We start from the raw sequence: 14,794 nt of genomic DNA, 5'->3' as shown, positions 1-14,794 counted from the left end.
AAAAAATAGTTCACTTTTATGGGCTCCGCTAATGAGGGACACAGACATTCCCAAGATGGTTGAGGGACACATGGGAATCCCCACGCCATTCCCAGGACTTTGAGCCATCCCAACAGCCAAGTGTGGCAGAATGGTGGGAGGATGCCCAAGCCTCATTCCCCCCATCTTGTAAATGCTCCAATCCCAAAGTAACGAAGGTTTAGGGGTAGTGACATGTGCTTGTGTTACACTAATTATTTCGTATTTTATGTGCTGAAAAAAATACCTCACCAACAATTTGCTTGGGACAAATTTTGGGGCAAAACTTATTTATTTCATAATAAATCTATTTGCTAAGTCACAAGGTCCGAAATCAAGTTCAAGTTCAAAACTAATAAAAAACGTGAAGTTTGGAAAGGGGAAAAAATTCCAGCAAAAATGAAATTAAATTAATCTTATATAAATTTAATTTGAAATAAATTAATATAATATATCTAAAACACTGTCAAAATAATAAACAATTGCTAAATAGAATTGACATGATCATAAAAATATGTTATCTTTTTAAACTTAAAAAATATTATATTTTATGGGGATTGCCTTGTGGTGTAGTGTTGTTGAGGTTGCACTGTTAATGGTGCAACCAAGGTTCAAATCCTTGCTTGACCTAAAACAATGTTACTACTGGTTGGACCCATCTTGGTTGTCGTGTGTGGTGGTGGATAGGTGCATGTATATGGCATACTAACAATGGAGATTATGGTGTTTAGGCCAAACACCGATGGAGATAGAGATAATGTTGGTCAACTCTCAAGATCATCATTGGGCTATGAGTGCTCGCGGACACCGTGTCAAATGCACGTCAATCGTGTTGGTTGTGCCCCTCGGGCTTGGCGTCCTTGCTGAGCTTTCGTGCTCGCAAGTCTTAGGTGTTGGATTCGGTGATGAGGTCCCCCAAAATTGTGGTCGCACTGGTTCGTAGCTCCAGTCAAAAGCGAAATATTAACGATCAAAAAAATACCATATTTTATTTTTATATTTACCTTCAAATATAAAATATAAAATAAAAGATTTTATTAAATAGCAAGTTTTATTTTTTACCTTTAAAAGAATTACTGCTAGAAATATAAAACAAGGAATAATAAATTACTTAATATTTGAAAAGTGGATGATTAATAAGAACAAAAAAATTAATACTATATAGTAAACTTAAATATATTAAATATTAGCCAATACTGGCATGTTGTGATGATTAAGTAGTTGTGTTGTTGTCCATCAAGGTTCAAATCTCATAGGGGATGAGGTCCCCAATTTGTGGCCTCACCGGTTCATAGCTCTGCATCAAAGTGTTTACCCCTCCTTTTAATATATATGTGTGTGTGGGTGTGTGTGTTTAAAATAAATAAAATAATGTTTTTTTTATCAATACATTATTCTAACATCATTGTTTAATATCTTATAAATATTTAAAAATTTGAAAAACAAGATAAAAAGAATCGAACTAAAAATGATATCCTCAAGTTTTTGTTGTTGCACCAAGTAAAATATTTAAGGTGGCTCGGTCCATCACAAAAACCCTTTCTTTCTCACAACTGTTTCTCATGAAAATTGATTCAATTTGTCATCCACCACATCTTCAAAACTTTGTCATGCCCTAGCTGTTAGCGGAATAAATTTTGCCCTCCACAACCATATGTCAAGAAAATTGCCTTTTTCATACAAATATAGATTGGAATTTCACAAATCCAAAAAACAAAATCATGAGCTTCCTAAATTTTAAGTTGAGGCCGAAAATTTGATGAACCTTGGGAGAAAGGTAATGTGCAATAATGCTAGGGAAAATTTTGGGCAGCATAAACATTGCCGATATTGGTGTTTTGCCCGACATTTACCAAGCTCTCCTCTACAAAAAATATAGTAGCCATAGATGAACAATTAACTATGTATTAATTAAAATGTATATGACAATAAATTTGTTGCAAGGTAAGATCGTAGAGAGTGGGAAATGGTTATGTCTAATGTCAATTTATTTATATACAATGTCATAAAGTAACCATGTTGAAGTGCATTAGTCATGAAGCAAATGCAAGGAATAAATGTGAAGGGCATGCATATAAAATATGCATGGAGTGGGCTGTAGGCATGCTTATATTAGATAAGAAGTAGATAGGCACATACATATCGAAATGCATAGCCTATTTGATTTTATTTTTGTCCTACTAAAAGAAAAGGCTGACTAGTTAATCCTACTTAGAGGGCAGTTAAAGAAAATGTGTCCCACATGTTGGCATGATTATTGCTCTAATATGAATTGTAATGCCCCTTATTGGGACTTTAACCTAATTTGCCTTAGATTTCCAAAATAAGTTACTAATTCTATTTAGGAATGTTCTACTTTATATCTTGATTTAGTGTCTGCAACCAAATGAGTTACCACTATGAAAGATGAAAACATACAATCCCACAATGTTATAAAAAGGAATTCTAACAATCATTACAATTTACATAATGTATATGTAGAATTCCATTAAGACTTTTCCCTAGAGTCCATCCACATTATGGAGCACCATGGGAGAGCATAGAAAGTGACTAAAGCCTATCCATCAAGCCCAAAAGCATGGAATGACACTCGTCATTCAGCCTCACAACCCCATTCAGAATTGCTCTATTTGAATAGCACCTTCTACTACTTGCATCCCTTGTATGCACATTCTCCCCTGTATAATGGGACGGTAGGTTGGATGAAAGCTTTAAAGGAAACCTTATCATTATGAAATATTCGTTACCCAAGGATGTATCCCTTGCCTAGAGCCCCTGTCCCCATACCAAAAAAATTTTGGGACGAGGGTACAACTACAGGACGACCCCACCATATCCCCATTTTTTTAAAAATTGAAGGAAACATCCCGCAAACATATGTTAAAAAAAAAATTCCTAGCCAAGGGAGGGGCCAAGCACACCTAAGTTGTCCCTCAATTGTCCCCAAGACAAACAACCACCCCTGACAAAAATGTGCACCAACCACTTTAAAAAATTTAAAATTCTTCTGAAATGTTGTTATTCTTATGTGGGCCCCTCCTCCCAAATTTGCTCTAATGCATTTTGTTTTATTTTTAACTCAAACATTGTATTTCTCTCATAGCAAAAAGTATAGCAATAACAAAGACAGTTTAAAGAAGCCATTGATAGAAGAGAAGTAACAGCAAGTGATAGGAGGAATGGACAAATCTCTTACTTAACACTCATAAGAGGTAAGTTACATCCTTTCATTCTTTTCTTTTTCCTTTTTCCCAAAGGGTCAAGGTTAAAAATATTGATTTTTTCAATTTTTTTAATTGTTTCAGTATTCATTGTTTTTTTTTTTTTTGATGAATAGTCCTTTTCAATTAATAAAATTTACTAAGATTACAATTCACAAAAAAGGGGCCGGGGGATATAGGATCACCCCGTGAATGAGATCAAACGGCCGAAGCCGGAATAAACAACATGGCCTCAGCCAGAAACTAAAAACTATTCATCAAAAAAAAACACTTTTACGCTGCCAAGGCAGTACCAACAGAGGGAGGAGGAACATCTTTATCAGGAAATCCCCACGCATCAGTGGGATTGTGAGGCGGACTGGGAACAGTCCAGCCGTCAGCAGCATCAGCAGGGTCTGGGGTAGTCGCAATCTCCGCATCCTTCTTGTTTGGCCGCGGAGGAGAAATTGCCAAGGCCAGCCGAGGAAACTTGCCAGAGTGCACCCGTCCAAGGGGAGGAGTCGAAGACCGGCCAGAAGCCCGCCCCAGGGGGGGAGTCGGGGACCAGCCAGAACCACCACGTGGTGGGGAAGCGGAGCAGCGCCTCCAACTACCATGACCACCACTAGGAGAGTGGTGGCGGGGACCCTAGGAGCGCAGCGTGTGTGAATGGTAGCCAGAAGACTGGCGTCGAGAACGGCGACCACGAGACGAGGAGGCATCCGGAGGCACTCTGGTAATGGTGCAAGGAGCATTGCCCCAATGATTTAACAATTCCTGTAAGTGTGCAACCTCCAGGGCAACTTTATTAGTTTGCACCTGTATCTGCATAATGACATTGTTACAAATGCATGCCTTAGTGTACATTGCAATGTTAACATCCAAAAAACTGTGAGTGAATAAAACTGCATTCCTATCTTTCCATAGAGAAATCAAAATTTCCATCCTGAAAGTATGCCAAATCTGGGAGAACTTCTGAGGAAATCTGGGGGAATCACCCAGCAGGATCATGTGCCATGAAAAAGGTTCAGGCCTAAAAGGCTTGAAAAAATCATGAATCTAGTGCCAATAATTCTGAGCACGCTTGCAAAACCAAAAAATATGCAAAAAGGACTCAGGTTGGCCACAGAAGGGGCATCTGGGATCAGGAACCCCAATGTGCTTGAGCCGAGGCCCCAGGGGAAGACCTTGGAAGGCAAGGCACCAAGCAAAGTGTGCAATCTTAGGTTCTGTAATGGCACTCCAAATGGTGTCGAACCGTTTTCTCCATTGAGAAAGCGAAGAATGCAAATGCCACCGTTCATTAAGCGTGTCCACCATCAGAAGGTGGGGCGAAAGCCATCTGTATCCCATATTGGGCTTATAATTGGTAAATGGAGTGGCAAGAAACCACTTCCAATCATACCACCAAGGACGAACAGACTGAATCCCCACTTTATGAAGTAAGTGCACAGGGATGGAAGACAACAAAAGGTCATAAGTTTGGCGATCGGCACGAACAAGGCGGTATTGAACTTGCATATCCTCCCATGACCTAAAATTCATGGTGACTCTTGAAAAAATGTCCTTGGTAGTGCGGATGCCACGTTTAAAGAAACGCAGAGCACTGGCACCTTGAGTCTTGGCAAGAGGAGTACCTTGGAAGGCAAACAGGGGAGACCACCAAATGTTCTGTTGATTTAAGGACAGCCCATTGCGAAACTCATCACCAGCCCAACGAAGCCAAGGTTTAACAGCTTCCCAGGCTTTCCAAATGCTCTTAATAACAAAAGAGCCTTGTATGACCACTAGTTCACGCATAGTGAAAAGGGTCTGAAAACCAATCCCCTTCCACGCCGGTCTGTTAGCAAGGAAGCCTGAAGAGATGCAATGCCTAACAAGAATTTTTCAGGCTTCATCTCTAGAAATAGCTCTGATAATCCATTTAGCACAGAGGGCAAGGCCCTGCTTCCGAGTGCAAAGCAGGCCGAGACCCCCAGATTCCCTTGGGACACAACAGAAATCCCAAGCAACTCTGTGAAAACCATGATGGTCAAAACCAGAGGCCCAAAGAAAATCTCTGAGCAAACGTTCTAATTTGAGATAGGAAGCTTTGGAGGGAGCCCAACAAGAAGAATAATACATATGGGTCGCAGCCAAAATCTTAGAACAAATCTGGAATTTACCAGCAAGAGAAAGTGGCTTAGTGATCCAATAATCAAGCTTTTTGTTAATCTTTGTAAGCACAGCATTCCAAAGTTCCACAGGGGAAGCCTGGAAAGCAAAGGGAATGCCAAGAAAGCGGAAGATTTCTCCATGAGTAACCCATTTCCATTGGAATTGTCTGAACCAAGGTGGAGCTGGCAAAAAAGACTGTCGGTAGCAGAGCGTTTTATGCCATTGAATGGCAGAGCCAGAGGCTTGACAAAAAGTGTCCAAACAAATTAAAGCATTTTTGATGTTTTCTTCATCTTCAAGAAGAGTAAGAAAAGAATCATCAGCAAAATGCCCATTGACTAACTGGGAGGAAGAATCAGGCAAGGAAATGCCACGAACTAGTCCTGAAGACACAGAGTGAGCAAGTAAATAAACAAAACCTTCAGCAACAAGGACATAAAGCGCTGGAGCTAGCGAACAACCTTGTCTGATGGAACGAAAAAGTCCAAAAGCTTTAGATTGTGAATTATTGATGGTGATGCAAGCATTAGCGTCACCAAAGAGCATCTCCACGGACTGAAGAAAATTGGGACCAAAACCCAGAGCCTGAAGCATAGCCAAAATGAAAGGCCATTCAATGCGATCATAGGCTTTAGCAAAATCTATCTTTAAAAAGATAGCCTGCTGCTTGGACTTACGAGCCCATTCCATACCTTCCCAGAGAGCAATGATGTTGTCAAGAATATACTTGGATTTGATGAAGCCAGTTTGTTCAGGCCGCACAGTTAGCGGAAGCATATGGCGGATTTTGAAAGAGAGCGCCTTAGCAATGATCTTATAAGACACATTCAGGAGGGTGATGGGCCTCCAGTTGCAGATGTCCTCAGGATCACCAGCTTTAGGTATGAATTTAATATTGCCTTTATTTATGATCACTCCTAAGCTTTTAGAATGGTATGCTTCAAGATAGACTTTGTGCAGATCAAGACCAATTTGCTCCCAAAGATGTTTGTAAAACTCACAAGGAAATCCATCACACCCAGGGGATTTGTCATCCGCCATGGAGTAAACTGCCTCTTTAAGGTCTCGGAGGGAAAGAAGTTGCTCACAGAAAGCGCGTTGCTCAACCGCGAGGCGGTTTGGAGTAACAGTAATACACTTTTTGAGAGCCTCCTCCTGAGCAACCGAATGGCCCTGCGAAGCAAAGACCTTCTCATAGTGAAGAACAAAAGCTTGCAAGATGTCAGGCAAACTGAAAAGAACATCAGTTCCCTGTTTTATCTTTTTAATCCCAACATTGGTATGACGGGCTCGGAGAGCCTGGAAGAACTCCTTCGAGGCTTTGTCGCCAACCTCCAACCAGTGGAGACGGGCTTTGATTTGAGCTCCTCGGGCAGCATAGTTATCAGCAATTTGTTTTTCATGGTGAAGCTTGGCAAGCTAAATTTGAAGATCCACATCAAAGGGGTTGAAGGTGAGAGCTTCAGAGGCTTTTTTGAGGGCAAGGGTGTTGGCTTCATAAGACCGTTTTCTAAAAATTGCCAGCTGACGCCCGTAGATGCGCAAAAATCGAGCCGTTCTGGTAATGGCGTCATTCCACCATTGAATCCAACCTCGATGGGAATGTGGACGTGGTTCTAAATTCCAGACACGTTGTATGTGGGAGATGGTGGAAGCATGCAACAGCACACAGACATGTTGAGGAAGAATTGAGACTTGGCCACTTTGGGGACAGCTGTTTGCCAAAAAATGCCAAAATAAATGGGATAGTGGTCTGATAACGTCACATCTGTCAGGGGAATGACAGGTAGATCACGATCTTCAGAAAAGGAAAAAAAGATTGTGCCGAGATCATAGCACGATCAAGACGTTTCAATATGCGGTCAGGACCGGCTCAAAAATTGGACCAAGTGTGCAAGGCCCCACTATCATGACGGCGGCTAGTATTGGGATCAAAAAGGCCCAATTTATGACGCATGTAAAACCAGGCTTCTCTTTCCCCAGCTATCCAACGGAAAGGCAAAATGCCATCTTTGTCAGAGGCCACTTCAACCATATTGAAGTCCCCACACAGGACCCAAGTAGCTGGCGGCAAGTTGTCAGCAAGCCAAACCCACATTTGTGCCCTTTCCACAGCATCATTGGAAGCATAAACACTAATGACTCCAAAAGAATGATTGTTAATGGAAAGCAAAAGCCAAATAATACGGTGAGTGGGGTCAGAACCGTGCGAGATAATAGCAGAATGAAAGCGAGGTGACAGGAGAGTAACTACACCACCTCGGCCAACTTCATGCTGAGAAGAAAACATGACGCTATCCTGCCAAATGACGCGGCATACAGCAGAAAGCATGAAACCAGAAATCTTAACTTCTTGCAAGCAAAGAAAATCTAAATTCCCAAGTCTATGACGGGTATCCCGAACATAGTACTTTCTGGGGAGGTCTATAAGACCTCGAACATTCCAAGAGAGGAAGTTCATGAGAACTCTTCCATACCATCCTCGTCCTCCAGAGAGGAGTAAAACCGGGTGGAAGTTAGACGGGAAATCCTCTGAACTTACAGTGTGCCGTTTTACCCCTAATATCTCCGCACATCCAGGAGGACTGCAAGAACGCCTTGTTGCTGGTGGTACTATGGAAGAGACTGCAAGAGGAGAACGAGCCCCAACCAAGGACGAGGCCCTAGCGACCGCCTTAATCCCCTGCGAACCAGCAGGGTTTGAAACCTGCAAAACCGAAACAAGTGTAATGGAAGCCGCTGGCGTCTCCACGCTAGCAGGCGCTGACACTTCGGTGGAAACAAGAGGAATCGCGGTAACTGCCGCATAGGATGGCTTGGGGGCCAAAGGATTCAAGGCAGGCTTGCCCTTGCGCCCAACAGTAACCCATTCTTCTTTTTTTCCTTCGACCTATTTGACAGGCTTCGCTTTAGGCTGGGGTTTGACCGTAGGCGTAGCCAAAGGGCAATCTCTGATCTTGTGTTCCGCAGACTGGCACCTATAACAGGTGTTAGGTAGGTTCAAGTAAAGCACCTTCTGTGAGAAGGTTTGAGCGCCAATCTGGATTTCCACAGAATCTTTGAGATCTTTAGAAAGATCAACTTCAATGCAAACACGCCGCTGAGGGCGAGCATTAAAAAATTTCTCTGGCTCCTTGGTAACAACTTTGCCAAAGGCTTGGGCAATAGACTCAATAAAAGGCTAGCAGGGCAAGGGTAGACCTGGGAATTCGACCCAAACAGGAACCCTAAGCTTTTTATCATCCGAGACAGAGAAGTCTCGGGACCATTTCTGAAAAACAAGCAGAGAGGAACACACAGACCAAGGGCCGTTGGTAAAAACCGCGTCTGCTTGCGACGGGTTCGCAAAGCGAAATAAAAAAAAACCTTTAGTAAGGTTTTGCACAACGTCAAGGCGGACTCCATGAGGAGTCCAGCTTTTGTTGACCCATTCTCTAAGCATAGCTTCAGGGGGAGTCCTACCAACAAAATACCCTATCAAAGTATGTTGTTCTAACCAGTCACATGCAGCATCAAATTCTTGCAAAGGAAGGACAATATCAGGATTACCTCGTGGAAGACCTTCGGGACAAACTTGCGCGGGCATTTGTTCGGTGGCGGCGCCATGGCAGTCCGAAGCAGCAGCGTGAATACCAGAAACAATTGGTTCACCGCTGGCCGGAGCCATTATATCCTAACCTAAAGCTCCCGCAATAAATGCGGTATGACAAGTGCCGACAGAAGGGAAGTGCAAGCGAAGGGTTGTACGCAAAAAACTGAAAGTTCGCATGAAGAAAGAAAACCCTAGCAGAGCGAATTCTTCCCTACCAGAACCCTCATATTCATTGTTCAATCTCAAAGAAAATCAAAATGAGCAGCAGTGAGGATGGTAGTAGTGAGAATGAATTGTGATGAATTCTGTAGCAGCAATAGAGATGTTTTACCTCTAATGCAGCTCATTTTCTATTCTGTTGTAGCTCTTCATTCCATGTTTTGGTTCCTTTGTTCTTTCGTGGTGGAAGTATCTCTTTGACTATGTTAGTGCTTATTCAGTGTTTCCATGTGTATCCTCTTGATGACTTGGAATCATCCAAAGAGGTTCTCTGTTGTCTCTCATTTGTTTACAGATTCCTATTGAGTCATTTTTAATTCCCAGTGTTCCCGGTTGTGCTCTTGATGGCAACAGGTGTTAGTGCGTTATCGTTCGACACTCTTTATGAGTGTATTTGTTTTATATTATTGTTGAGTGGTGAATATCTGTAGCAGCAGTCCAATGAATTGATAGCATCACTTCAACTCACGGTCATGTCATCTCTCATGAGTTGGAATTTTAGGATTGGAAGATGGTCTTTGTACTGGGTGGCAATTAGAGGAAAATCCTGATGGTAATCGCATGAGTATTATTACTATTATCGTGCATCTTCTGAAATACTGTTCATGTATGATCGCCGGATATCTCTGCTGGGTGATATTCGTAAATCATTGATGGTTCTCTGGTTTTGCTAGTTGGTGTAACTCAGTTCTGAAAGAGATATTATTATATTCTATCTTCTCGGATATGTGTATAATGCTCAACATATGAGTTGCATATTCACATATTCTATTTGAGTGCCTTTCCTAGTTAGGTATTGTAAATTTATAGACTGACACTTTGTTGCATTTTTCATCTTGGATCATTGTGTAGTCATTTTAATTTAGAAGACTTCAAAAGAAGACATAGATATTGAAATCAGTTTTGTGATTCTAATAAAGGATCTAACTTTGGTGGGTTGGGTTGTTTCCCTCAGTGAGGAGGATTTTTCCAGGATAACTTCTTATGTTATTCATTTGTTTTGAATTATTGCATTTCAATTTTACTGCAATTATATACCTATGGTTACAAAATTTAACATGGTAGCAGAGCAGGTCTAAGGAAACAATCCAGAACCAGGAGTATTGTTATACTGCTTTTCTATTTCCTCGATTTTCAGTTAGTTGTTTGCAGCTTTCAACGTGGTGAACGGTTTGAAAGTTGACGATATATTAGATGGTTCTTCAAAATTCTCTTCCTAGAATTTTGATTGGACTTGATGAGAACAACCTTCTTGACTATATGAATTCTGATACAGATGAACACTCTAAGGATGCTGAGAAAGTTCAATGGAAAAAGAACAAGATCATGGCTAAGGAAATTCTGATTGTTTCGGATAAGGATCATCTGGTTCCTATAATTTCAAAGTTGAGTTCAGCATGAGAGATGTTTAAAACTCAGAAGGACCTATATGAATTCAATAACAACAGCAGGGCTCTAGCCCTGAAACGTCAACTTCTGCATGTTAAAATGGCTATAGGGGAATCCGTAGTTTCATACTTTATGAAGATTACTGAATTAAAAGATCAGCTTAGTGCAATTGGAGAATCATTTGCAGATAAAGATTTGGTCATGCTTGCCATGAATGGAGTTCCCCACTCTTGGGAATCATTCATTCAAGGTGTCAGTTGGAGAAATCATCTCCCAAAATTTGATAGACTGAAAGCTATTTGCATTCAGGAAGAATACAGACTTAAAGGACGTAAAAATCGCAAGCCTGCACTTCAAAAGGAAAAGGGAAAAAAGGTAATTTCAAACTGTTCAGAGAGAAGAATTTTGAGTCAGCCTCTGATTCCAAAAAAAGAACTTCTCTAAGATTCAATGCTTTAAATGTGAAATATTTGGACACTTCGCTAAAGATTGTACCTCAATATCAAAGCCTCAGGTAGCTGCTGCAAAAGTTGAGAGCTCTTCTCCTCAAAGACTCTAGTGAAATTTTGAATGATTCTTATTTGTTTCTGCACTCTCTAATGTTCCTACAAACAGTGATACATGGCTGATTGATAGTGGAGTATCTTGTAATATTACCTGTTTACCAAGAGCATCTCTTTAGTTTGAAAGAAAAGATGGGAGATGATGCAAGTTATTCTGTGAAGGGGGTGTTGGTTCTACTTCTTTCCAATTGAATTCCGGAATCCTAGTCTCTCTCCTAGGATAAAACCCATACCTCGCCAAATAAATCTCTCCACTACCTGCAGGATTGAAGAAATAAAGATTGGAGGATTGCATATTCACAAAAATGGGAACACAATCAATCCAAGGAAAGCCTGGGCAGACTGTGTTATAAACAAAAGTCACTAAGCACATCATCAGCGCGTAGGATTTGTCCACAGCAATCTACAGTCATCTGCTCGCATTTCTCATCTAAGGCTGGTCACGACAAGGAGAGATAAGCATAAGGATGAATGGCGCCCCTCTAAGGCACACAATCAATATCAAACCCATCAGCAGCTGTAATCCACCATATTCCTGGTCACTTAATGTCTATCAATATCTGAAAAACATTCATGTGAGGTCAGATTATTGTGAGAGAATCATTCCCTGGTTTTGTAATTCATAGAGCACTATGCTGAACAATATTCTGGAACTATACATCGATTGTTGACTGATCCGATAATATATTAATAATCTAAAGTTGCTAACATTTGTTTCAGAGTTTTCAATTCACAATCAGTCTATTTTAGAGCATACTTCAGTAGTAGTAACAAATAAGTAAAGACTAGAACCATTCAGGCTTCAAGTTCTTTTCAGCCAGTTTTAAATTGTGGCAGTGTTTCAATAAAGCATGTGTTACATGTGTGTTTTTCAATTTTTTCCCTTTTTTTGCCAGTTTCTGATGGTTTAACCCAGTTTCACTTGGTTTTGACTAGTGTTAAACAATTTATTGAACAACCCAAGCAAAATGGTTCTAAATGGCATGGGAAAGGTGAAGGGTGACAAGTACCTGCACATTTTTCCCAGCTTTTACTACAATGAAATTTAAACCCAATGGTGTCTCTCAAGCTTAGAACTATACACAGTAAGGACCAATTATTGTTTTCTACAGGTATTAGCTGTCCTTAAGCAGCATTAACAGTAACACAGGAACATTTCTTAAGAAACCTTTAGGGTGACTCAATTATTGTCTACAATAATACTACTGAGCTCTGCCGCTAGCAGATGAGACAATGAAATCCCATCTCTGAACAAAGCATAGAATAGAATATAGTTACTGAAAAAACCCTTAAAACTCGTAAAAAGATTAACACAAAAGACAATCAAATTGAAGCTCATGGTAAAATACAATTTAGTCACATAAACCATTCAGAAGGCACCAACTCTTCAAAACAACACACAACACTGGCCACTTCTTATCTAGAGTTTTACTCCAAAGCTCTAATGGGGCAAAACTGCACTGCACAGAAACATTTTCTACAGAAAGGCACTAACACAAAACAAATACTATTGCTGGTTGGAATAATGTTACGAAGCTTTTCATGGAAAATATCCAGGTCATAATAAACTTCAAAGGAAAAAATTGAGATTGACTGTTAATTGTGAAAAGAATTCTCAAATATGCGCATATCAAATAGACAGCACCACACAGATCTTATTGTCAATGGCAAGCAATTAAAGGATTTGCAATATAAACTTATTAAGAAAACAACCCTGCATGATCTGCTCTGTATCTTGAAAACAACACACTATGAAACCCAGAGTGTTTACAGTCAGTAATCCTACTCATTTCATTAATGGGAGCAATGAAATGCACGGCAGAAATTTGCACATTTATACGAATCATTTAGCATCTACAAAACACTTTTTAGCCATATACAAAAAAACCATGAGAAGGTTGTGTATAAATTATGACGACAACAGAGGTCGGCATCTGATAGCTTATAAAGTTTTGCAGTAAACTTTACGAATTCTCTAAACTTTAGGAAAGAACAAACAGAATTGGCAAATTAATATCCCTCAAAATATTGTCAAGGAAGCATCGAAGTGGCATCCGTAAGCAAAATACTGGGCGAATACATTTACTGGTAGAAAGACCGGAAGATGCTCTATTTCTTGAAAAGAATCCACAGAATTGGCTAATTATTGTCTACAATTATAGACCAAGCTCTAATACAGAAAATATTTGAGTAAAACAAAGTTCCAACGAATATTTACCGTGTAACACCACGAAAAGATTTGAAATTCGGCCTGTTGTGGTTACTTTGGTTGACCAACTTCTAGTAAAGAAAACATTTAAGCAAACACAAGGTAAAAAAACAATAGCTACAGATTTAAGCCAAACACAAGGTGAAAAAATCAATAGCTGCATAAGCCCGCAAGAAGCACGAAATCTCGCAAACGTGTATGGAATAGCCAGTTATTGCCGACAATAATAGCACCTAGCTCTTTCAGCGAAAAATATAAATCCAGGTTCTATGCCAAAAATTAGTCAACATATCGAGCTCTGTACCTAGAACATTAAAATGTTAAAATGCAAGCCCATAGGTGCAAAAGCATTTTCCCAACTAAACCTCATCATAGTTAAAAATCTTGGAAAAATGACGCCAATTCAGTTCGAGAAAACTCGTACCCAGCTCTTCAAAATCAATCGATGATAAAACTTAAAGTCGTAAACTCACTTGAAAGGTTTTAAAAATTAAAAGAATGTACCTGGGCAGGCCATGCAGGAAATCCCTTAATTTTAGCGAGTACAAGATCTCCAATCTTCCACTCGCGCCGCGCAGCAGCTAATTTTCCAACGCCACCGCCGCCGCCGCCTCCCCCTCGCTTGCGGCTGGGTGCCATAACCCCAACAAAACCCTAACACAAAAGATTATGACAAACCCCGGTATAGTGACACAATTGAAACTCCAGACTTTACAAAAGCCCCCGCCCTGCTAAACCCCAGAAAATGTTCATAGCTTTGAACACCCATGCAAAACTGCCGCACAGTGAGAATTCTCAGACCTACGCTGCCGCGTAGTTTATGGCGAACAGTTTAAATTACGGTGCGAAATTGCGAGAATTTGGTATTTTTGTTGTTTTACGTAGGTCCCGCGATCGATTCATGGGAGTTAAAATGCAGACTATGAAATGCTGGATCCGGTTGAGCTAGCTCAGAATTTACTCTTTTTCTTCCTTCTCGGACCGGAAAATATACAGGCTGGAATGGTCAACATTTATTTATTATCGTGTGTTGCTAGTTCAAAGTGGCAATGGTTGCTCTCAAGCCCATCAGCGCTGTGGACTTTTCACTTCGGATAGGGAAACGAGCGAGTTGCCGTCTAAAGAATGCGAAAACAAATCACCATGAATACTAATAGTCGTTCCTTGTTTTTTCATTTTAAGTTTTCTTGGTTGCTGATTGGTCCATTTCTACAAAAAGTACCATAACAGCTATTAGGGGATTTTAGTGGCGGGTATTGAAGAAATGTTTTAAAATAACACTTTTATTCCACCTTGTACAAAGAGCTTCATAAATGCACGAAAGCCAAAATGTTAGCTTTAAGCTCTTCACTCACCTAAAGAGGTTCATCAAAAAAAACGGCAAATTTTGACATACGAATTAGGAACTGTAGGTGCATGAAGTTAGCCAGGGCGGCTACTAGGTCGG

General features: G+C 40.4%; 1 protein-coding gene across 7 annotated transcripts in view; it reads right to left on the bottom strand.

The window, feature by feature from the left end:
* The window catches only part of LOC149579962 (uncharacterized), a 188,524-nt gene extending 174,057 nt beyond the window's left edge, over window positions 1-14,467 (bottom strand). For all 7 annotated transcript variants that reach the window (XR_016352935.1, XR_016352932.1, XR_016352936.1 and 4 more), the window contains exon 1: window positions 13,852-14,467. Coding sequence is in view for 2 of the 7 variants with exons in the window: in XM_089788001.1 (XP_089644127.1) it covers window positions 13,852-13,986 (135 nt within the window). In the remaining 5 variants the exon portion in view is untranslated. The remainder of the gene's footprint in view (window positions 1-13,851) is intronic.
* Window positions 14,468-14,794: the final 327 nt, after the last annotated feature.

Source organism: Cupressus sempervirens, chromosome 1 (genome assembly GCF_028749045.1).
Source record: "Cupressus sempervirens isolate cs-2001-9-10 chromosome 1, ASM2874904v1, whole genome shotgun sequence".
Taxonomy (NCBI): domain Eukaryota; kingdom Viridiplantae; phylum Streptophyta; class Pinopsida; order Cupressales; family Cupressaceae; genus Cupressus; species Cupressus sempervirens.
The sequence above is the reverse complement of the archived record's forward strand: the minus strand, read 5'-3'. Positions and strand labels throughout refer to the sequence as shown.